Source organism: Talpa europaea, assembly GCF_964194135.1.
Source record: "Talpa europaea genome assembly, chromosome: 12".
In the NCBI taxonomy this organism is placed as follows: Eukaryota; Metazoa; Chordata; class Mammalia; order Eulipotyphla; family Talpidae; genus Talpa; species Talpa europaea.
In genome coordinates this window covers 92,070,264-92,088,158 of record NC_140079.1, presented here as the reverse complement: position 1 = coordinate 92,088,158, position 17,895 = coordinate 92,070,264, and the positions used below count along the sequence as shown (strand labels likewise).

At 52.0% G+C, this 17,895-nt stretch overlaps 2 protein-coding genes across 2 annotated transcripts in view; one reads left to right on the top strand and one right to left on the bottom strand.

Annotated features, from left to right (window-relative positions):
• Positions 1-3,079: 3,079 nt before the first annotated feature.
• KNOP1 (lysine rich nucleolar protein 1) lies at positions 3,080-10,125 on the bottom strand (the record flags this gene model as incomplete). Its single annotated transcript, XM_084249371.1, has 4 exons — positions 9,184-10,125; positions 6,253-6,321; positions 4,674-4,751; positions 3,080-3,388 (listed from the first exon to the last, which is right to left on the bottom strand). Exons 1-4 carry the CDS (start codon positions 10,093-10,095, stop codon positions 3,080-3,082), a joined length of 1,368 nt encoding a protein of 455 aa, XP_084105497.1. The 5' UTR covers positions 10,096-10,125.
• A 2,516-nt stretch (positions 10,126-12,641) lies between these two features.
• Positions 12,642-17,895, top strand: part of IQCK (IQ motif containing K) — a gene marked incomplete at both ends in the record, with an annotated part of 92,096 nt that continues 86,842 nt past the window's right edge. Inside the window, one exon of the mRNA XM_084249372.1 lies at positions 12,642-12,822. Coding sequence (XP_084105498.1) covers positions 12,642-12,822 — 181 coding nt within the window. The remainder of the gene's footprint in view (positions 12,823-17,895) is intronic.

Sequence of the window (17,895 nt, the reverse complement as noted above, 5' to 3'; positions counted from 1 at the left end):
AAATTCCACAGCATATTCTTGGCCCCAAACTATTCAGTGTAATCATGAGTTTATAAACATTTATTTTAAGAACATATAAAACTCAGGGAGCACAGTGGTATCGCCTAGCTCTTTCCAAGTAGCCTTTATGTCATCAAATTATTTGTTAAATAATTCCTACATCACTTTGACTATACACTGTTTCAATGAAAAACAATTGGCAGATTCACAAATTAGGTCCTTGCAGTCACTTCTACTGGTGCCCACTGGCTCCCAAGCCAAGGTCAGTAAATTCTAAATGCTTTTATGTTAACCTGAACTTGGAATTTCACACAAGATCAGGGAAACCTCACGCCAAAGGGACTTCGGTCACCTGTCACCTGGCTCCCCCGGCCGAGGCGGGGCCTTAGCTTCTGTGTGTTCTTTTGTAGTTTTCTCCAGCTTGTTACTAAATCAAATTGCTAGTGTCTGAAGACCATAGCCTACATGGAATGAAGACCACTATCATTATGGAATAATAAATCCAAGCAACAATTTTAGAAAATAAGGTAAAAAAGAGGGAAACTTCTGAGACCTGCATTTTTTTTTTTTTGCTGCTTTAACAAATTACCACAAACTTAGTGGCTTGAACGAGGTTTATCACCCTGCATGGTTAAGATTTCCAGCTGGTCTAACTGGGTTAAAATCACATTGGCGAGGCCCTGTTAAGTTTTGAATGTTCTAGAGAATTGGTTTTCACGCCCTTTCCAGCTCCTGGAAGCCTAATGCCTTCTTTGGCTTGTGGCTGCTTCCTTCAAAACCAGCAACTGCTTGTCAAGTCTGAGTCTCTTCAACACTGACTCTCAAGTCCCTAATTCTGATTAGCAACTTGAATTTCTTCTGTGACCTTAAACTCCCTTTCATCTTGTATCCTAACCTTCACAGAATCTGGTTAATTATGATGTGGCCCCTTTTGGGGGCATGGGGTTTGGCATTATTCTGCCAATCACATATCCAAGTTGTAGAGCTGAATACACAACTTCTCTTGGGGGAGAACTGTGTCTATTTGGCAAATACTTTGAGGGGCCAGTCTAGTTATGGCAAGATGGCCTCAGCGCAGAGCCTGTGAGCTAAGGCAGAGACAGAGCAGAAATTGTTCCCAGGGCCAGTAAGAATCATGAGGCTTCGGGGACAGCTGGATAAGGGTAGCTGTGAGGGCACACCTTGTCACGGGAGGGTCATTGGTGAGAAATCCTAAAACGAAATAGCCAAGTTTGAGAAACAGAATTGTGAAATATTCGAGAGAACTTGGCCATGCTCTACGCCAACCTCCCCTGTCCATTTCTCTCAGATCCTGAGTAAAAACCCCCAAACTGCCATGTCTCAGTGGAGACAAACTGTTACACATTAGGCCAGGGCCCAAAGAACACAGGAAATGGCACCAAAAGGACTCGCAGACAACCTGAGGGCAGCCCTGGACATGGGGTCTGAGGGGCGGGGGCTCAGGCCATGGTGTCATTTACAAAGGACAGAAGCCCAGCTAACAGCAGCTCAGAGTAAAGCCCCCCGCCATGACCCACAGACTGCCGCAGACAGCCCTGCTCAATGACGAGGCCCAGTCCGTCCTGAGACTTGGCATCTTGCTTCGTAGCTGCCCAGCCTCTGGTCAGAATGCTCCAGGACCAGACTCCAAGAAGCCTTCCTCTGAGCAGATGTAACTTTCAAGCCACTAGTGATCTACTGAGTCCAGAAGGCAAGTCCCATCCTATGTGACCTGTTGCTAGGCCCTAAGTTACTGAAAAGATTCTCTTGAGAGGCTTTTGGAAGTTTCCTTGAACCACGACGTTATTTTCAACCTCACATTCTACTGTCTTAACACATTGCCTGGAATTGCTGTGGCCACCCTTCCACCACAGACGAAGCCAACACTGATGACGGAGCAGAGAGGAAGAGAGGGTTTCCTTGACGAGGTGCGGACTCACTTTCCGACGTCAGGACTTCCTGCCATTTAGACCTGCCAGTGCTGGGCTGCGGGGGAGCTCAGGCCAAGTCACATGGAAATGTCTCAAACAGAACCTGTATTTCGGGATGTGAAATGCGAGGTGGATGGAGAGGTGGTCGTCACATGCTCCTTGGGCGCTGTTCCTGGAGCTGTGAGGCTGGCCGGAAACACTGTCCCAAGGTATCTTCCTGGGTCGTTCCCACACGCCATGCGCCTGGCACTCCATCAGCCACAGCTGTCACTGGGCTTCTCTTCTTTGTAGTGAAAACAGTCCACTGAAACACACCCTTGGGAATCCGCCACAGTAGACACACTACCTGTCCTCTAGACGCCGCGCTCAGAATCCAGTTCGAAGAGAAATAATCCAAGCTCAGCATGGAGGAGTGCAGGCAGGCAGCTGGAGCGCGCCAGATTGGTTCAGAAACACTTTCCAGTAGCAGAGGAAACTTAGCCACAGCAGCTGGGGAGCAATTCAGATGCCTCTTTGCCTGTCGCTACCCTGAGGCGGGAAAGGAAAATGAGCTGCTCTTCCCGTTTGATTCATTCCACTTCCTTCAGATATCACGCCTGTTCCTTTGATCAGAAGACAGCCTCGTTCAACGAGGACCCAGGGTGGAATTCCCTGGGCGGGACATTCAGTGCAGCGCACAGTGACAAAGGGCTTGGGGTACAAAGCACACTTGGCACTTACTGGTTGAGTGACCCCGGGCAATTTTATTACTTCATCCCTGAACCTAGGTTTCCTCATCTATAAGATGGGGATAATAATAGCACCTGTTTTGTAACAACAAAGATGAACTACATTAACGTGAGGGAAACATGTTAGTATGTGCCGGGCATGTGCTAAGCACCCCATAAACATGGAGCATTACCATGTACACGCACGGATGTTCACATGGTACGGAATGCTTATGGCGGGAAACAGCAGCTGGCAGCCACTCCTGCTTCCTTGGCTCCTGACACACGCGCTGCCCCCCCGCCCCGTCTGTCCCGGCACATCAACGCAGTTGTCTTTGATCTCCCCAGGAGTCGGGCCCAGACAACTGTCCGATGGCTTTCACCTGCAAAACTAAAGAATAAAAGTAGTTCTGGTCGTTTTGGGGGACAACACATTGGAGTTTAATCCTCAAACTTTATCGACTTGGAAGCGTTCCTGTCAATAAAAAAGATTTTGTCCGGGGTGGAGGAGAAGCCGAGGCCGGCCCCCCGGCTGTACTTCCAGCTCATGGCGCGGTCGTAGTCCCGCTGCAGGCTCTGCTGCAGGGAGTCGGCCGCCTTCTTGTTGAGGGCCATGTTGGACCTTCCCATCGTGCTGCAGCGGCCGAGTGAAGGAGACAGGTTTTTAAAGCCACCCATGAGTCTGAGAAATTTCAGTTTCTTTTCCTCGTTTTCAAAACCAGCAGTATCCCACTGGCCAAACTGGGGTCCCTGTGTTCAAAGAACAAAAGGGGGTTATCTTTCTGCATTCCAAAGCCCCTTCCCCCCTCCGACCCCAGCCTCACCAGGGAGGGTCCAGCTGATCCAGAGATCACACCTTCTTAACCCTAACAAGAGCCCCCTGGAGACGGCGTCACCACTGCAGGTGACCACAGTGGTGACCGAGGGCACAGAGGCTGGCAGCATGGCTGGGGGCACAAGCCTTATGGGTAGCCTGACCGAGTTCATCTCCGGCAAACATGGGAGCCCACCTTCAGAGGAGCTGCCTGTGGGCCTTCCTCCTCCTCCCTGGCTCCTGGCAGACAGCGCACACAGCTCACCTCACCTCAACCTCAAGACCTGGTGCCTCACCTTACAGCACACCTCGCCAGCTGGCGGCCTGTCCACCAGCCCAAGGTTTCTGTCAGCTGGAGTGGAGGAAGGCAGGTGGGAGTGTGAAGTGCATTTCTCTTCAGAGCAGCACTGCGTCTTACAGCAGGGGCGGAGGCCCAGCCAGGGGAAGGGCCACAAGCCAAGTGGTGAGTGGCCCTTGGCAGCACTGGCACACATAAGCTGGGTCACTGCAGTCCTCAGACCCATGCAGGCTGTCAGAGGCAGCCTCATTCTAGAAATTTCAGGCTGTTAATTATGCTTGCATTTGGGCCACTGTGAAGCTAGGAGAAACAGCTAGGTGGCTTTAAAAATCTGTCTCTGCCCTCTGCCACCACCCCAGGCCTGTGGCCTGCAGGCTGAGCTGTGTAACCCAGCTCCCGACTTCCCCTGCACACATGCCCCCCAGCAGCTCTGACTGCATTAGTATCCAGGGCAAGTACTCCCAGGGGCCAAGGCTGGCACAGCATCACCAGCTCTTCAGCCTGACTTGTGGTCCTGGCACGGTCTTGTCCTGCCGTCCAGGGGCTAGTTCGGAAATTCCCCATTCTGCCAACCATGGCCCCTCTTGCCTTAGTCTCCTAGCCCTGTCCCAGCAGCCTTCTGAGAACACTTCCCCTGCCAGAAAGAACTTGTCATCACATGCCCTTGGCAACTGGTGCCAGAGGAACACCCCTCTCCACTGTTCAGAGCCACAGATAAAGATTCAGTGCTTAGTGCTCGAGGAGGGAGGCAAGCTCGAGGAGGGAGGACAAGCTCAGTGGGGGAGAGCTTGCTGGCTGGGACTGTCACTGGGGTAGGAGTCACTTGATTTCCCATCCACCCCGCCGTTCTACAAGCTGTCCGGCAGCAGGGACAGGTCAGGACCCAAGTGCACCATGGCGCAGAGTCTGAGCTGCAAACTCACCATCCACTTCTTGGATTCATACCCTTCCGTTTTGCCTGACTCTCGATCAATCTCTTCTTGCAAGGCCTTTCGCCTCACCTGAGCAGCAGAAAGAAAAAGAAGAAATTAACATAGTGTTTTCTTTTGAACTTGAAACCCAGCAGAGATGGAGCTGGAGGGAAGCAGGAGGGAGTGCGGCTCTCCTCTGCTGCAAGCTGGGGGTGTTTGTCCTCGGCGGCCTCTACGCTGGAGGCTGTGGTCCTTAGGCCCCAGTGGGCCAGTCTCATTCATCCTGCTGTAGCCAGGGTTCTGGAAGAACGAATTGTCCTAGAAACTGAAGCCTATCCACCTCCAACGGTAGAATCTTTTCCGTTATAAGAGCCATTCTGGGTGGAGACTTTCCCCGCACAGTGCCCGAAGTCCTGACTTCTTACACCAAAGTTAACTCCTGCGAGGACAGCACAGACTGCCACAGCGCGCGAGCTGTGGAGCGAGGCAGATGTTCCTGTGTCTGCCGGCCCTGCCGCTAACCAGCTGTGCAGCCTCGGGCAAGTCACTTAACCTTTCTGATCCCTAGTCTGTATCTGCAGATGGAAACATTGGGGGATAAATGGGAGAAACAGAAAGAGCCCAACAGAGCGCCTGGTACAGAGCAGGCAGATCTGAGCTGCTGCCGGACAGTCCCAGGCCCCCACCAGCACACCAGTGACCCCTCCCACCCCCAGACATGAAGGCCTCTAGGGCCTTTTCCTCTCCCCAAAGGTATGACTTTGGCTGCCCCAACTTGTGGCACTTCCTCCTCCTTCCCCATCTGCTATGGCTGCAAAATGGGGAGTCCACTGATAAGAGTTCAAAACTACATAAAACAAATGATGGGGTCATGAACTTGACAGTGGGGTCATGCTGCAGATGTGCCCACATCCATACAGATGTGCCCAGGGCAAACAGAGTAAGTCACACAGCACGACTGCAGAGTACTTTAAAATGGTAGTTACAAAGGAAAAATCTGGAATGTTACAAAGGGTTAACAGTGAGGACTACTATTAAATCTCTTACCTGCTCCCTCTCCAGGCAGGTGCCCTGTTGCTCTCTGGCACTCACTCAGCTTCCAGCTGTTACTTGCTGACAAAGCACAGCAAAGGCCCCTTACTCAGCACAGGTGAGGCGGGCCCCTGCTGAGAGGCTCATACACCTGGCCTTCAGTGCAGTGAGTGCCCAAGTCACCTGTTAGTGGTGGTCCAACACCGGGTCTATGCAAGTACTATTGGCCTCTCTGTCCAGGATCCCAAAAACAGCCCAATACCAGGAAGTCCAGTCCCACCAGGATGCATCTGCTGGGGGATCTGGGCATGACAGGAGCCGAAGCTGGTCTATGTGGAACAACTTCCCTAAAAGCTCCCAAACTGAGATCAGAAGGGTCCTGGTGAAGGCGGGGAGAGCCTCGGCTCTGGATTCTGAACTGGACAATAAGCCATGGGCAGTCAAGGGGTTCCCCTGTGAAGTGTGGTGCCAGGAGCTCCCTGCCCCTGCAGGTGCACCACAGAAGCTGGCCTGGTGGCCTCTGCGGGCAAGTGGTGTGGGCGGGAAGTACTGGCCATACCTGGTCTATGTGCGCCTCGTCCATGTTGCCCTTCCTTTCCAGCACCACCTCCAGGTCTGTGTCAGGCTCCTGCACAAGAGGGCGAAGAGGTGAGTCAAGCTCAGAGGCCTCTGCCCCACAGCCCAGCTGGGCATCACCCTAAGAGTCGAGCAAAGACCCCAGACTACACCACCCCCACCCTGCCAGCCAGTGTGCCTGACCCCTCACCATTCTCCCCTCCAAACCGTGGCACCGACCTATCTCACAGAAACCAAGGCTCAGAGGGGCGAGTAATTACCACGCGGTCACCCCACAGCCCAGGGACTGGGCTGACTCATACCCAGTTCTCCTGACCAGGCCTCCCCTGCCCATACCAGTATGACACAAACCAGCCAGAGGATCGAGGCCAAGGGCCCTGCTGATGGTGGGGGAGGGGATCGCCAGGGAATGCAGAGGGGGGTTCGAGTCTGATGGGGGAGTCGTCTTACCATAAAATTAGCCACTCAAACCCACCCCATTCTCTCCTCTGCACCACCATCCACATTCCTGGTCGCCTCCCCTCCTGCCTGGACAACCTTGACAGTCTGCGCCTGCTTCCCCAACCCAGGCCAAGTCCACACAGCAGCTCAGGTGAGCATTAAACACTCAGATCATGGCACCCACCCCCCAAACCAGGGGCTCCCATCTTTATACAAAACCGACTCCTGGGACCTCTTCAATTCTGATGTGGCCCCAGGCTCTGCACCCTCAGGGCCTCTGCACTTGCTGTCCCTGGGCCTGTCCTGACCACTGGGCCACACTTGCTCGCTGGCCGCGGCCCTGAGGGCCCCTGAGAGTGAGGCTATAGGCCGGCCACTCCCCTGGTCCTTCAGCAGTGACCACCAGCTCTTCTCCTGTGTCCTTACTTTAGATGTGCTCCGCCAGGAACCCGGCGTCTCCCATGGCAATCCCTGGATGGCTCTGCTCAGGCAAATCACCCGTCCGGACCCTGGAGACACGTGTGCATTTCCTGACTCAGCAGACTGCTGGGGGAGGCAAGTCCCCATCTTGGGAGATGCTAAGCAGGAGACTACCGTGGACTGTCTCTGGTGAGAAGGGAGTCTAGGTTCTGATGGGGCGGGGCACTGAAGCCTCTAGGGTTATTCCTAGTTTCTGACTAAAGTTCTGAAAGAGGTGTCCAGGTCTACTAGGAGAAGCCCAGGCCCAGAACTACCTCCTGCAGGCCCTGACAGGAGGCCACCCTGCCTCCCTTACCCGCCCGGCTGAGCTGAGCTCAGGCCACACAGACACCCTCCCGACCTCCCAGCGCCATGGGCCTGGGCCTTGAGTTGCTACTAACTGCACTCCCTCTGCCATGCCAGGCCCACCCCTCAGTGAGTGCGCCGTACACATTAGCTATGGTGCTTACTTGAGGACCACAGGGCAAAGGCTGGCTCGAGGTCACCCAGCTGGCAGATACGGGGCTGGAAGAGAACCCAGGGCACATTCTAACACAAGACAGTCATTGCTGGGGCTCTAATGATGTTATCTATGAGGATCTATAGGCGGCTCCTGAGAAGGGGTAAGACCTCAAGTTCAGAAGCCAGGCTGGGTTTGAAGCCCAGTCCCACCTCTTACCAGGTGGGTGACCTTGAAAAGGTACTTAACTCCCCTGAACCTCAATTTCCTGGTCTGTTAAATGGGTATGACCACAGGAGCTATCTTGGCAGACTGGCGTGAGGACTAAGCAGCTTAATGAGCTGAGTCAAAGGCACACAATGAGTGTTTCAAAGGCCACTGGCCATCCTGACGTGCTAGAGACCTGCTGGGACAAGCTCGTTTCTGCCCGGACAGGTGGCCTGGGCCTACTGATGGCACAGACTGGGGGCTGGGGCCTGTGGAGGCACAGTGCCCCTTCCAGCTCCCCCTCCCCTCAAGGAGGCCTGCCAGGATGCAGACAGCGGACCTGCTGGCTTCACCAGACCACCCATCACCCATTCCCTCCCTCCTGGTAATGGCACCCTGGTCTTCCTCTCAGAAATCTGCCCTCCCCTGATCACAGGCAGTGGGGTTCGGGTGGACCTGACACCCTCAGACTTGTGCTCCCCACTCCAGATCAAGATTCTGGCCTGAATGACAGATAAAGGCCCAGGAAAGCAGCTGTGACTTTTCCTTTAATCACCTTGGAGGGCCACCCTTCTCTCCTCAGGGGCGGCTGAACTCCTGGGATGAAGGGAGGGCTTGCTGGGACCCTTTTGCCATGGGGAGGAGTCTGCTAGGGACTAAAACCAAAACAGAAAACCAGTTATGTGTCTTAAAGGACAGGTATCTGCTCTGAGAAACGCTGGGTCTGACACCAGCGTTCACCATGCAGGTGTCACAGAGCGTGCTGACACAAGCTAGATGGCATGACCTACCACACACCTAGCTCACATGTAGGGACTGCTGTCATCGAGGCGGCCTGTCACTAATGGACGCGTCGCTACACAGCACACGGCTGTACAATGGGAAAGCCCCGTGGGCCTCTCCTGCCATCCGCATCTACTTGACCCCTGAGTTGTGTGCACTGCACTCTGACTGCTCAGATTGCTACGGACGCCTCGTCTCAAACTACTGGGTTCCTAGGCTTTGCATAGCAAGCGGCAAGAGTTCAGAACAGGAAGGATTCATCTGAGAAACCCATCCCAATGGGCTCAGATAATGAGCTTGCACAGTGAGAACCTGGGTAGAGTTTAGATAGCAAAAGCACCTGCATCATGGAGGAGTCTGTGTGAGCCCCTGGATCCAGCTGTACCTGAAGGCAGACAGCCCTTAACTTTTGCAATTACATGTGTGGATAAACCCCCTTTCTGACTAACATCGATTTAGTCAAGGTTCAGGACGGCCTGGGCGTGCACATGTGCTGGTGCACACAGCCCCCAAAGTCCAGGCTTATTCTCCCAAAGCACAGTCCACTTCCACAGGAAAGCCTACCTCCTCCTTCTCCTGAGGTTTTTCCACCACTGAGCTGTCTTTCCTCTTCTTTTTCTTCTTCTTCAGAGCTGGCTCCTCAACGCCTGGCAGCTCTGTCTTCTTCTTGGTCTTCACTTTCTTCTTCGTCGAGGCCTTGGGGTCATATATTGGGATGTATTCTGGAGCCTCGACTTTGACTGACTTCTTTTTACCACCTCCTTTCCTAGGGCTGCTTTCCATGGACCTGGAGAGTTTGGGGTGCCCCAAAAGGGTGTCACCCTCCTGGCAGATTTTCTTTTTTTTCTTTATCTTTACACTGTGTTCCCTGGGGCTCCCCTGCTTCCGCTTGTGCCCTGAGGCTGCCAGCTCCCTGTCCACCGTCCCCATGGAGTAAGCGCAGGGACCATCCCCAGCCTCGCAGAACCAGGGGGCCTTGGCTGAGCAGGACACAGGCTGCTGGGCCTTTTTCTCTTTCTTGTGCTTTTTGAGCTTCCTGCCAACTCTGGTCACGTCCTCGCCCTGTCTGGGATCCAGGGAGGCCTTCACCCTGGAGTCAGGGGACATGGGCAGAGGCCACAAGGACTTCCGCTTCTTCTTCTTCTCCCCGCTGAGGAACCCAGAAGGACCAAGCACCTGCTTCTTGGGGGGGCTGGGCGACTTTATCCGACGGGCCGGCGATGCGGGGTCCCGTGCGGGGGGCTCCTCGCAGGCCTTCTTCTTCTTCTTCTTCTTCTTCACTGGGGGCATCTCGGGCACCTGCCCTGGGACCACACTCTTGGAGGGGGATGTTGCTCTTATGGGAAAGACTTCAGTGAAGTAATTGTCACTGTTGAGAAGCGAATACTGAGTCTCGGGCTCTTTGACCACCTTCTTCTTCTTCTTCTTCTCTGGGAGCCTAGGGCTCAGGTCTCCCTTGTACGTCTTGGTAATCATTCCTGGAGAAAGGAAAGCTGGGAGTTACCGCACACCATGCAGTCAGCCCACGCGCAAGCCGACTAGGAATGGCCCAGAGCCAAGCTGCTTGGAGTGGACGGTCTGAAGTTTAGGGGAGAAAATGGGCATGACCCCTGGGGAGCAAAGGGAAATATAATCACAGACATGGAACAGAGTTTAAATCCAGACAGCCCCCAAGTTCACATTCAAACTCCTCTTTCACCTTAAGTCAATCACCAATCCCCCTTCAGCCTTTAATGTTCCGCCAGGAAAATAAGATTTCTTTCTTCAAAGGGCCGTTGGAAAGAACAAGCTAACCCGCAGATAGTGCTTGGTACATTGGTGATTCCTCTCCCTAATCCCCTTCCTCACACCCCTAAATTGAGTCATTCTTAATCTGACCCCCACAGGATGCTGTCACTGAGAATACACCTGCAGTCAAGTCAGACAGACAGACCTGGCACTGCCCTTGGGTGCTTACCTTTAACTGGATGAAGGGGACAGAAATCCTGAGGTCAGCCCTTCCTGCCAATTCCCACCAGGGGCAGTAATGGTAACACAATTAACCTCGCCCCCTGCCTTGTCTAAAAGGCACTTCTGCTTTGAGTCTGGAAGTTATCCCTGGGTGACTCACCCTCCTAATTACCACCCCATATAGTATGTAGTAAGAGCAGCAAGGCATGGGAGTGGAGCCTAGGGTCAAACGGTGATATGGATACTCTCTTTACATGCTGATGTCTCTGGGCCTCAGTTTCCCCATCCATAAAAGAGGGAAAAGAACAACCTAGAATGTCCAGCTTTGTCTTTTATGTCAGCTTCCAGCTGGGCTACCTCCCTTCCTCCCAGTCACCAGGTCAGTTCCTGCTACTCCCTGGACTAGAGACAAGACTCAGGCAATCCAGAGACAAAATATCCCCTCATAGAAGCTTGGGAAGGAGAGGTCGGCAGCTCCTCGGTGCTGCAGCTCTCCTCAGTCTCAGCACCTAGGGCGTCACAGTGTCCTGGCTCACTCAGCAGTTTCAAGGGCCAGTCCAGGCCTGACTATAACTCAGATCTATTCATAACTCACCCCGAGAGCACCTGGAAAGTCAGAGAACAACATCCATTCACTCCTGTCTTGTTTTCTGCTGTATCGCCAGAGCCTGGCTCTGTTCCTGGCCCACAGCAGGTGCTCGACAAATACTAATGAATGAATGAATGAATGATTGCTCGAGATTCAGCCATGAATGAGATAAAACACCTGCGATTCTGAAGCAGGTAGGGGTCGAAGGGAAAGAGGTGAGATCATGACACAGGCAGCAAATTCCAGGACAGCGGTAAGGTCAGGGTAAGGGCACTCATCTGCCCTGGCCCGAACATCTGTCAGGAGTTTCTGCAGGACAGGGGCGTCCATCTTGGGTGACTGCAAAACAGGGGTGGGAATCCCTGAGATAAAGGAATTCAAGGAGGGTGGCTGGGGGGGATGGAGATGACATGTGAGTTTGAACAAATGCCTTGAGATAGCAGGTGATGTTCGCTGGACACGTGAAATCGTGGACATAGGGTCTGAGGCTCAGAGGTGACTGGGCTGACAGCTGGGAGAAGACATGGACGGGAATTAAGCCTTGAACAGAATGAGCCCCAGACAAGACCTACTGAAAACTAAAAGTTAAATGGGCAGGCTGAGGAAGCCGAGCTTGCGGAGCAGAGGGAGAAGCAACCAGCCTGGAGAGGGGGGAGTCACCAGAGGGGCTGGGTGAGCCGGCCAAAAACAAAGAACCGAGGGGAGGTGGAGCACGAATGCCCTTCTCGGCCTATCTCCGCCTTACACTGGAGCATCGTCCTCTAGGGCCCTGAAGATCCTTCTCGTCAAAGTGCGCCCCCAAAAGTTATCACTCTCTCAGTAAGGGAAATGAACCTTACAGGGCGTCTCCTAGAAACACAAACACTGTCTCCCAAAGCGCCTTTAAATTCTCCCGGTGGCTTCGTGCGCCCGGCGTGAACAGCCTGTCCCAGGGAGCTGCACCCACGGCTGGAGACTCGCCCCGGTCACCAGCCGGCAAGCGACAAGGGCGGATTCGAACCCGGCGCGCAGGAGCTCGCCGCCCAGCTCCACGGCCCCACCACGGCACTCCCGCCGCGAGACCCGAGCAGGAAGCCGGGGGGCCCAGGGCGAGACGGGGCCCGCTCGGCCCCGCCGCCCCGAAGCGTCCCCCGAGACACAGAGGGCGGGCCCGGGCCGGGCTCCCGCGGGCGCACTTCCTGGAGGCGGAGGCTGCCGCCCCGGCGCGCGCACGCCGGCGGGGGGCGCGGCTCTGGGGGCGCACGTCGCCCGCCGTCCCCTCGGCCCGCCCGCAGGCCCCAGGCCCGCTTCCAGGCCCCGCGCCGCCCCGCCCGCGTCGCGCCGGCGCCACTCACCCGTGGGCCGCAGGTCCCCGCCTGCACGTGCGAGCCCGCTGCGCCGCGACCCGGAAGTCAGCCTCGAGTCGCAGGGCCGCCCCCGCGAGCCCCATCTCCTTCCGGGTCGCAGCTGCGCGGGGAGCGCTGTTGCCGTGGAAACCGCGGCCATGGCGGCGCCGGGGCCGGCGGGTCGCACCGCCCAGCGCGAGGAGCTCACCGGCTCGTTCGAGTCGGTGCCCGCCCAGGCGTCCGTGCTCCACGAGTCTCCCGGGGACCTGGGTGCCCCGGACCCGCCCGGCCAGGGCGCCGAGCCGCCGGGCCAGAGCCTGTGGGAGCAGATCTGCGAGGGTAGGCGGCCCGCGCAGTCCGGGAGGGGCGGGTCCGGGCGGGGGCCGCGTTCTCAGCGCCCCTCTGTGAGCCAGGCAGCTGACGTGCGGGCCCCCCGGCCGCCGCCCTCGGCGCCCCCCCATCGGACGCTCGGGGAAACGGAGGCTCGAGCCCTCGAGGCTGAGACTCGAGTCAGGCAGTGCGGCCTCCAGCCTCGAGGCAGGTGGCCAGGTCCCACGCAGGGGCGGCAGAGGGGATGCCCAGTGATGCCCAGTGATGCCCAAAGCTCGGAGTGGACAGAAAAGAATGAGCTGGGCCGGGGATGGGGAGCTGATTTAAAACGTAGGTGCCCGCGCCCCGCCCACGGAGCGCAGGTGGAGCGCCGGGGATCGGCACCTTTCGCGGGTGCCCCAAGTAATTCTGATGTAGTCAGTTATGGTCTAGACAGACTTGGCTTTGGAGCCTTTTGGTTTCTGAGCTTCCTTAAAATCACCAGAGTTTAGCTCACCTTCAGCACCCGTTATTATTACCCTCTTCAAATGAGCACAGTGGCACTTCTTTCGTGGTGTTAGCAGTATGCAGCTAGTCACAGAAAGTGCTTAGCAAAGTGCCCGGTTTAGAAGCAAGAGCTTGGTTATTAATAAACAATCTTGGGCGTTCCCCTCCCCCCATTAGTCTGTAAGCCAAGGTCAAGAACTCCCGATTTTTCATTCAGTAGTTACCATCACTACCGTAGCCGGCTCAAACTGCCCCGTCCAATAGAACCTTCAAGGGTGCTAGCCACTAGCCATAGACAGTTACTGAGCCTTGGACATGTGGTTAGTTGCACTTTGGAAATGCATTTTTGTTATACTTAAGCTTAGTAAATTCAGATAGCCACATAGGGGTAGTGGCTACTATACTGGATAGTGCAGGTCGGTAAACATCTGTGAAACGGAAGAAAGAATGTGGCTCTGAGTGGGGCCCAGGTAGAAGGAGAGAGTGAGCAATGAGTTAAGAGAATGATGGACTCAATTGATAGATATTGGCATCTGCTGTCTGTCTCAACTCCCATCCTGTGCCTGAATCTCTCCTTCAGCAGTATGTTGCATTTTGCCCAGGAAAATCTATTTCGTCTTGAATGCTCTCCTTTTAACTTCTACCTGTTGCTCCTTAATTGTTGCGTGCTATGCTAATATATGTGCCCTCTCTCCTATGTGCTGATTACTGTCCCAGAAGAAATCCTCTCAAATATTTGCAGCCATCTTTTCTCTATTCCCAGAGCTTTCGTTTCTCCCAGTGAAACAGCTCCTGATGATGGAGTTACTAAGGGTGTGTTGTTGGGGATACCACTCATTCTCAGTGATGAGGGGTCAGCACCTTTAATCCGTATCACAATGCTCATCCTGGTACCTACCTCACAGGGCTGCTGTGAAGACCTGGAAAGATAATGTATGCAAAGGTATTCAGCACAGTACCCAGCTTCATTACAGAATGCTTAGCAAATGTTCATTATTATTGACAAAGAAACATGCTTTGTCTTGTGGCTGAGGATACTGGAATTTATTTTGGTTCAGTAGCCTCTAGGGAGAAAGGAAAAGGAGAAGATTTTGGTAATCTTTGAAAAGCAAGTGGCTCACTGCCACTTACCCAGTGGTAGAGTTACACCATGAAGTTAATGAGGTCAAAGATGGTGGATTATACACACGACACTGTGATGATTATTACAACCTAAAGAATAAACCCAATTTCTTAAGACAAACATTCTAACAAATGTAATTTTCTATAACAAACTTGTAGTGAGTAAATTCAGACTTTGTGGTAATCCTTTGTAAAAGCAGATTAAGTATTACATTTTCGTTTGATATTTCCATTTAAAAAGTAAACTATTATAGCAAACAGACGTGTCAGAAACTCAATTTCAGGAAGATGAGATACAATAGGAGGCATTCACTGAGGATAGTCCGATAATCAGGAGTGGGGAGGCTTTTCCTTCTGGTCTGTCATCTCAGGATCAAGCTCTCCCTTGACTCCCTACCGTCTACCTCTTGTTTGTCCCTCTTGCCCCCTCAGCTAAGCGTTTAGAAAGAACACACTGTGTTCACACCACTGTCCCACTCCCTTGCTAACTCTGGGCAGGCTAGCTGCTGCCTCATCCCTGGGAGCTGTTTTTAAAACCCAGCCAGGTGTGACTCCAGTCTCCTAAGAGATCTCCTTAAAAAAAGAATAGAAATACAAGTAAAAGTAAAGTATCATTTCAAATATGTCAGATTGGTAATGCCCTCAAAAAAAAAAAGTGGTTTTATTATTAGGAATATACACTGTGTAAACATATGGGAGGAAAATTTGGCTCAAATTTTAAATTAATTTTTCCTTGGATAGAACAATTCTGTATCTAAGAGCAGCATTGTTTATGATAATGAAACATTGGAAACAACCCAAACATCTAGCAAAAATACACTGGTTAAGTAAACGTGGCACATCCTATATGTAGCAGCACTGAAAGAAGTTCCGAACAGCACCGTGCACAGCAGCTGGGACATGGAAGCCACCTAAATGGCCTTGCAGATGACTGGATCAAGAAGATGTGGCACCCTCACACTGTGGAGTACCCTGCAGCCGTAAGGAAAGATGAGATGCAGCCATTTACAGCAAAATGGAAGTTCAAGGGGGAATTACGTGTGGTGGGGCAAGTCAGAATGACAGAAACAAATACTGCCCATGTACAACATGATTTGACAAAGTAAAATACAAAAGCAAGCCGACGTTAATAAACGTAGTGAGGGCTCTGAGGTTAAAAGGGGGGGTAGGGAGAAAGGGAAAAAAAGGAAGATCCACAGGAGGAGACCCCTTTTTTTATTGGAAATTCTTATATCTGCCTGAACTATAGACAATGGGATGTGGCCTCTGAAGACAAAGCTGAGTATGAGTAAAAAAAATTTGAACAAAATTTGGGTTTTTGAGGACGTCGATGACAACTGAAATCAACCGATGAAACTTCCTTGGTGTGTGAGATTAAAAAAAAAAGAGATTCAAGATCCAACACCCAGAATGGGTCCTGGCTCCTGGTGGGCTCTAAATAAATATGAATGAGTGAATAGATAAAAGGGCCAAATGCAGGCCTCCCCTGGTGGTGCAGCGGTTTGAGCACTGGGCTACAAGGCTGCCTGCGGCCTCTGCAGCACCGGTTTGGCCCCCGGTGAGAGTCCCACCAAAAAAAAATAAAATAAAATAAAGAAAGGGCCAAAAGCAACCATTCATTCAGCACATACTCTTTGGGAATATGGTGGGGGAAACAGACCCAGGTTCTCCCCTCATAAAGCATACAGTCTGTTAGAAAAGAGAGTCATTAATTTTTATAAATTTTAAATAAAAGTAAAATTGTAAGAAGAAAAGGGACATAGTTTATAAGGCTCAATGCCTGGATAGTTTGACCAACCTGGCAGATAAAGGAAATAAAAATACTTGAATGTGTTTTTTTTTTATACTCAGTGTATGTATGTATGTGTGTATATATATTTTTTGTGATATATAAATAAATGCATTTAAATATTTGGTTGGCTCTGTGCCAAATCTAATGATGATTGTGGGTTGTAAGAGAATTTGTTGTGGCTTACATGCTCCTGATAATACATCTCTGTTATTTGGAATTTCCTTAACCATCAATGTACATTGCTTTTTATTCATGCAAAGCTATATATGTGTGCATCTTAGATCCAAATGAACAGTCTTCATGCTGTTGGTGATTCTCAAAATGTTGGGGGAAAAAGGGTGATACATTGAAAGAGAAGCAAAATGCTATGTGTGGGGAAGAATGCTCAGATGGCCCCCAAGATTCCCACCCTCTGGTGCCTCACCTTTCAGTTATTCAAACACTAATTTAGGCATTGTTGTGAAAGGACTTTTCAAATGTGATAATGTCTGTAATCAGTTGGCTTTAAATCAGGGAGACTATGAAGGTGGGCCTGGCCTAATCAGTTGAGCCCTTCAAAAGGAGTCAGAGATTCAAGCAGAAGAGGCTCCTGCTTGCCTTGAAGTAGCAAATAACCACATGTGTGCATAGCCCATGACAAGGACCTGAGCTATGATGGACCTCTAGGGGCTGAGAGCCATCCCCACCAACAATGAAAAAAGAAAATGTGTACTCAGACCTGTGATCATAAGAAACTGAACCCTGCTAACACTGGTGAACTTGGAAAAGGACCCCACTGCAGATGAGGTCACAGTGGTGGCCAACACCTTGATGCCAGCCTGATGGGCTCCTGCCCCACCCCTGGACTCCTGACCCATGGGAAGTATGATAATAAATTCATGTTGTTTTAAGTTGCTAAGTTGTGCTGATTTGTTAAACAGCTGTAGAAAACTAATGTTGCTGGTATTGAGAATCAATATTGTTTATTGCCTGCAGCCTGAAGCTCTTGTCCCCAGCCTGATACCTAAGAGTTAAAAAAAAAAAAGAAAGGTTGAAACGGGTGAAACATGCTCTGCCTCCTTATGAGGAACTAGGAGCTATTTAATGGAATAAAACTGGCATCATGTCCAATTGTTTTCCATTGATACTATCTTGACCAAAAACTTTGTTTTCCCTCATCCCTGAAAAGTGACTGTGATTGCTTTAAAATATTCATCATTCCAGGGCCTCCCTGGTGGTGCAGTGGTTAATGTCTCAGTGCTATCAAGCTATCACCAGCCCCTGCAGCATTAGTTCCATCCCAGGCTAATGAGCTGTGACCCACATGGCACAGCAGACCTCTCCTGTCTCGCCGCTGCTCCCCTCAGCAGTGTATTTCAGTAGATCTGCCTGTTCTGTTCCCCTCTCTGTCTCTGGTGAATCCTCACATCCCCTGCACCTCTGGGCCTACACCCCAGTTCTTATATGCATAAATAAATAAAAAATATCTATCATTCCAGAAATATTTTTACCAGTCCCTACTTTAGGTATGTAACTGCAACAGCCATGGGCATTTTCTGTCCTCTCAGCAGTAGTTGGTGTTGCCTCTGGCGCCTGTGTGGCATGTTCTTTACATTAAACTCTCCAACAGGTTGACTGATCGGTCTTGAAACCAGCACGTTACTTCCCTGCACGTTAGAATCAGCTGGAGAACTTTAAAAATA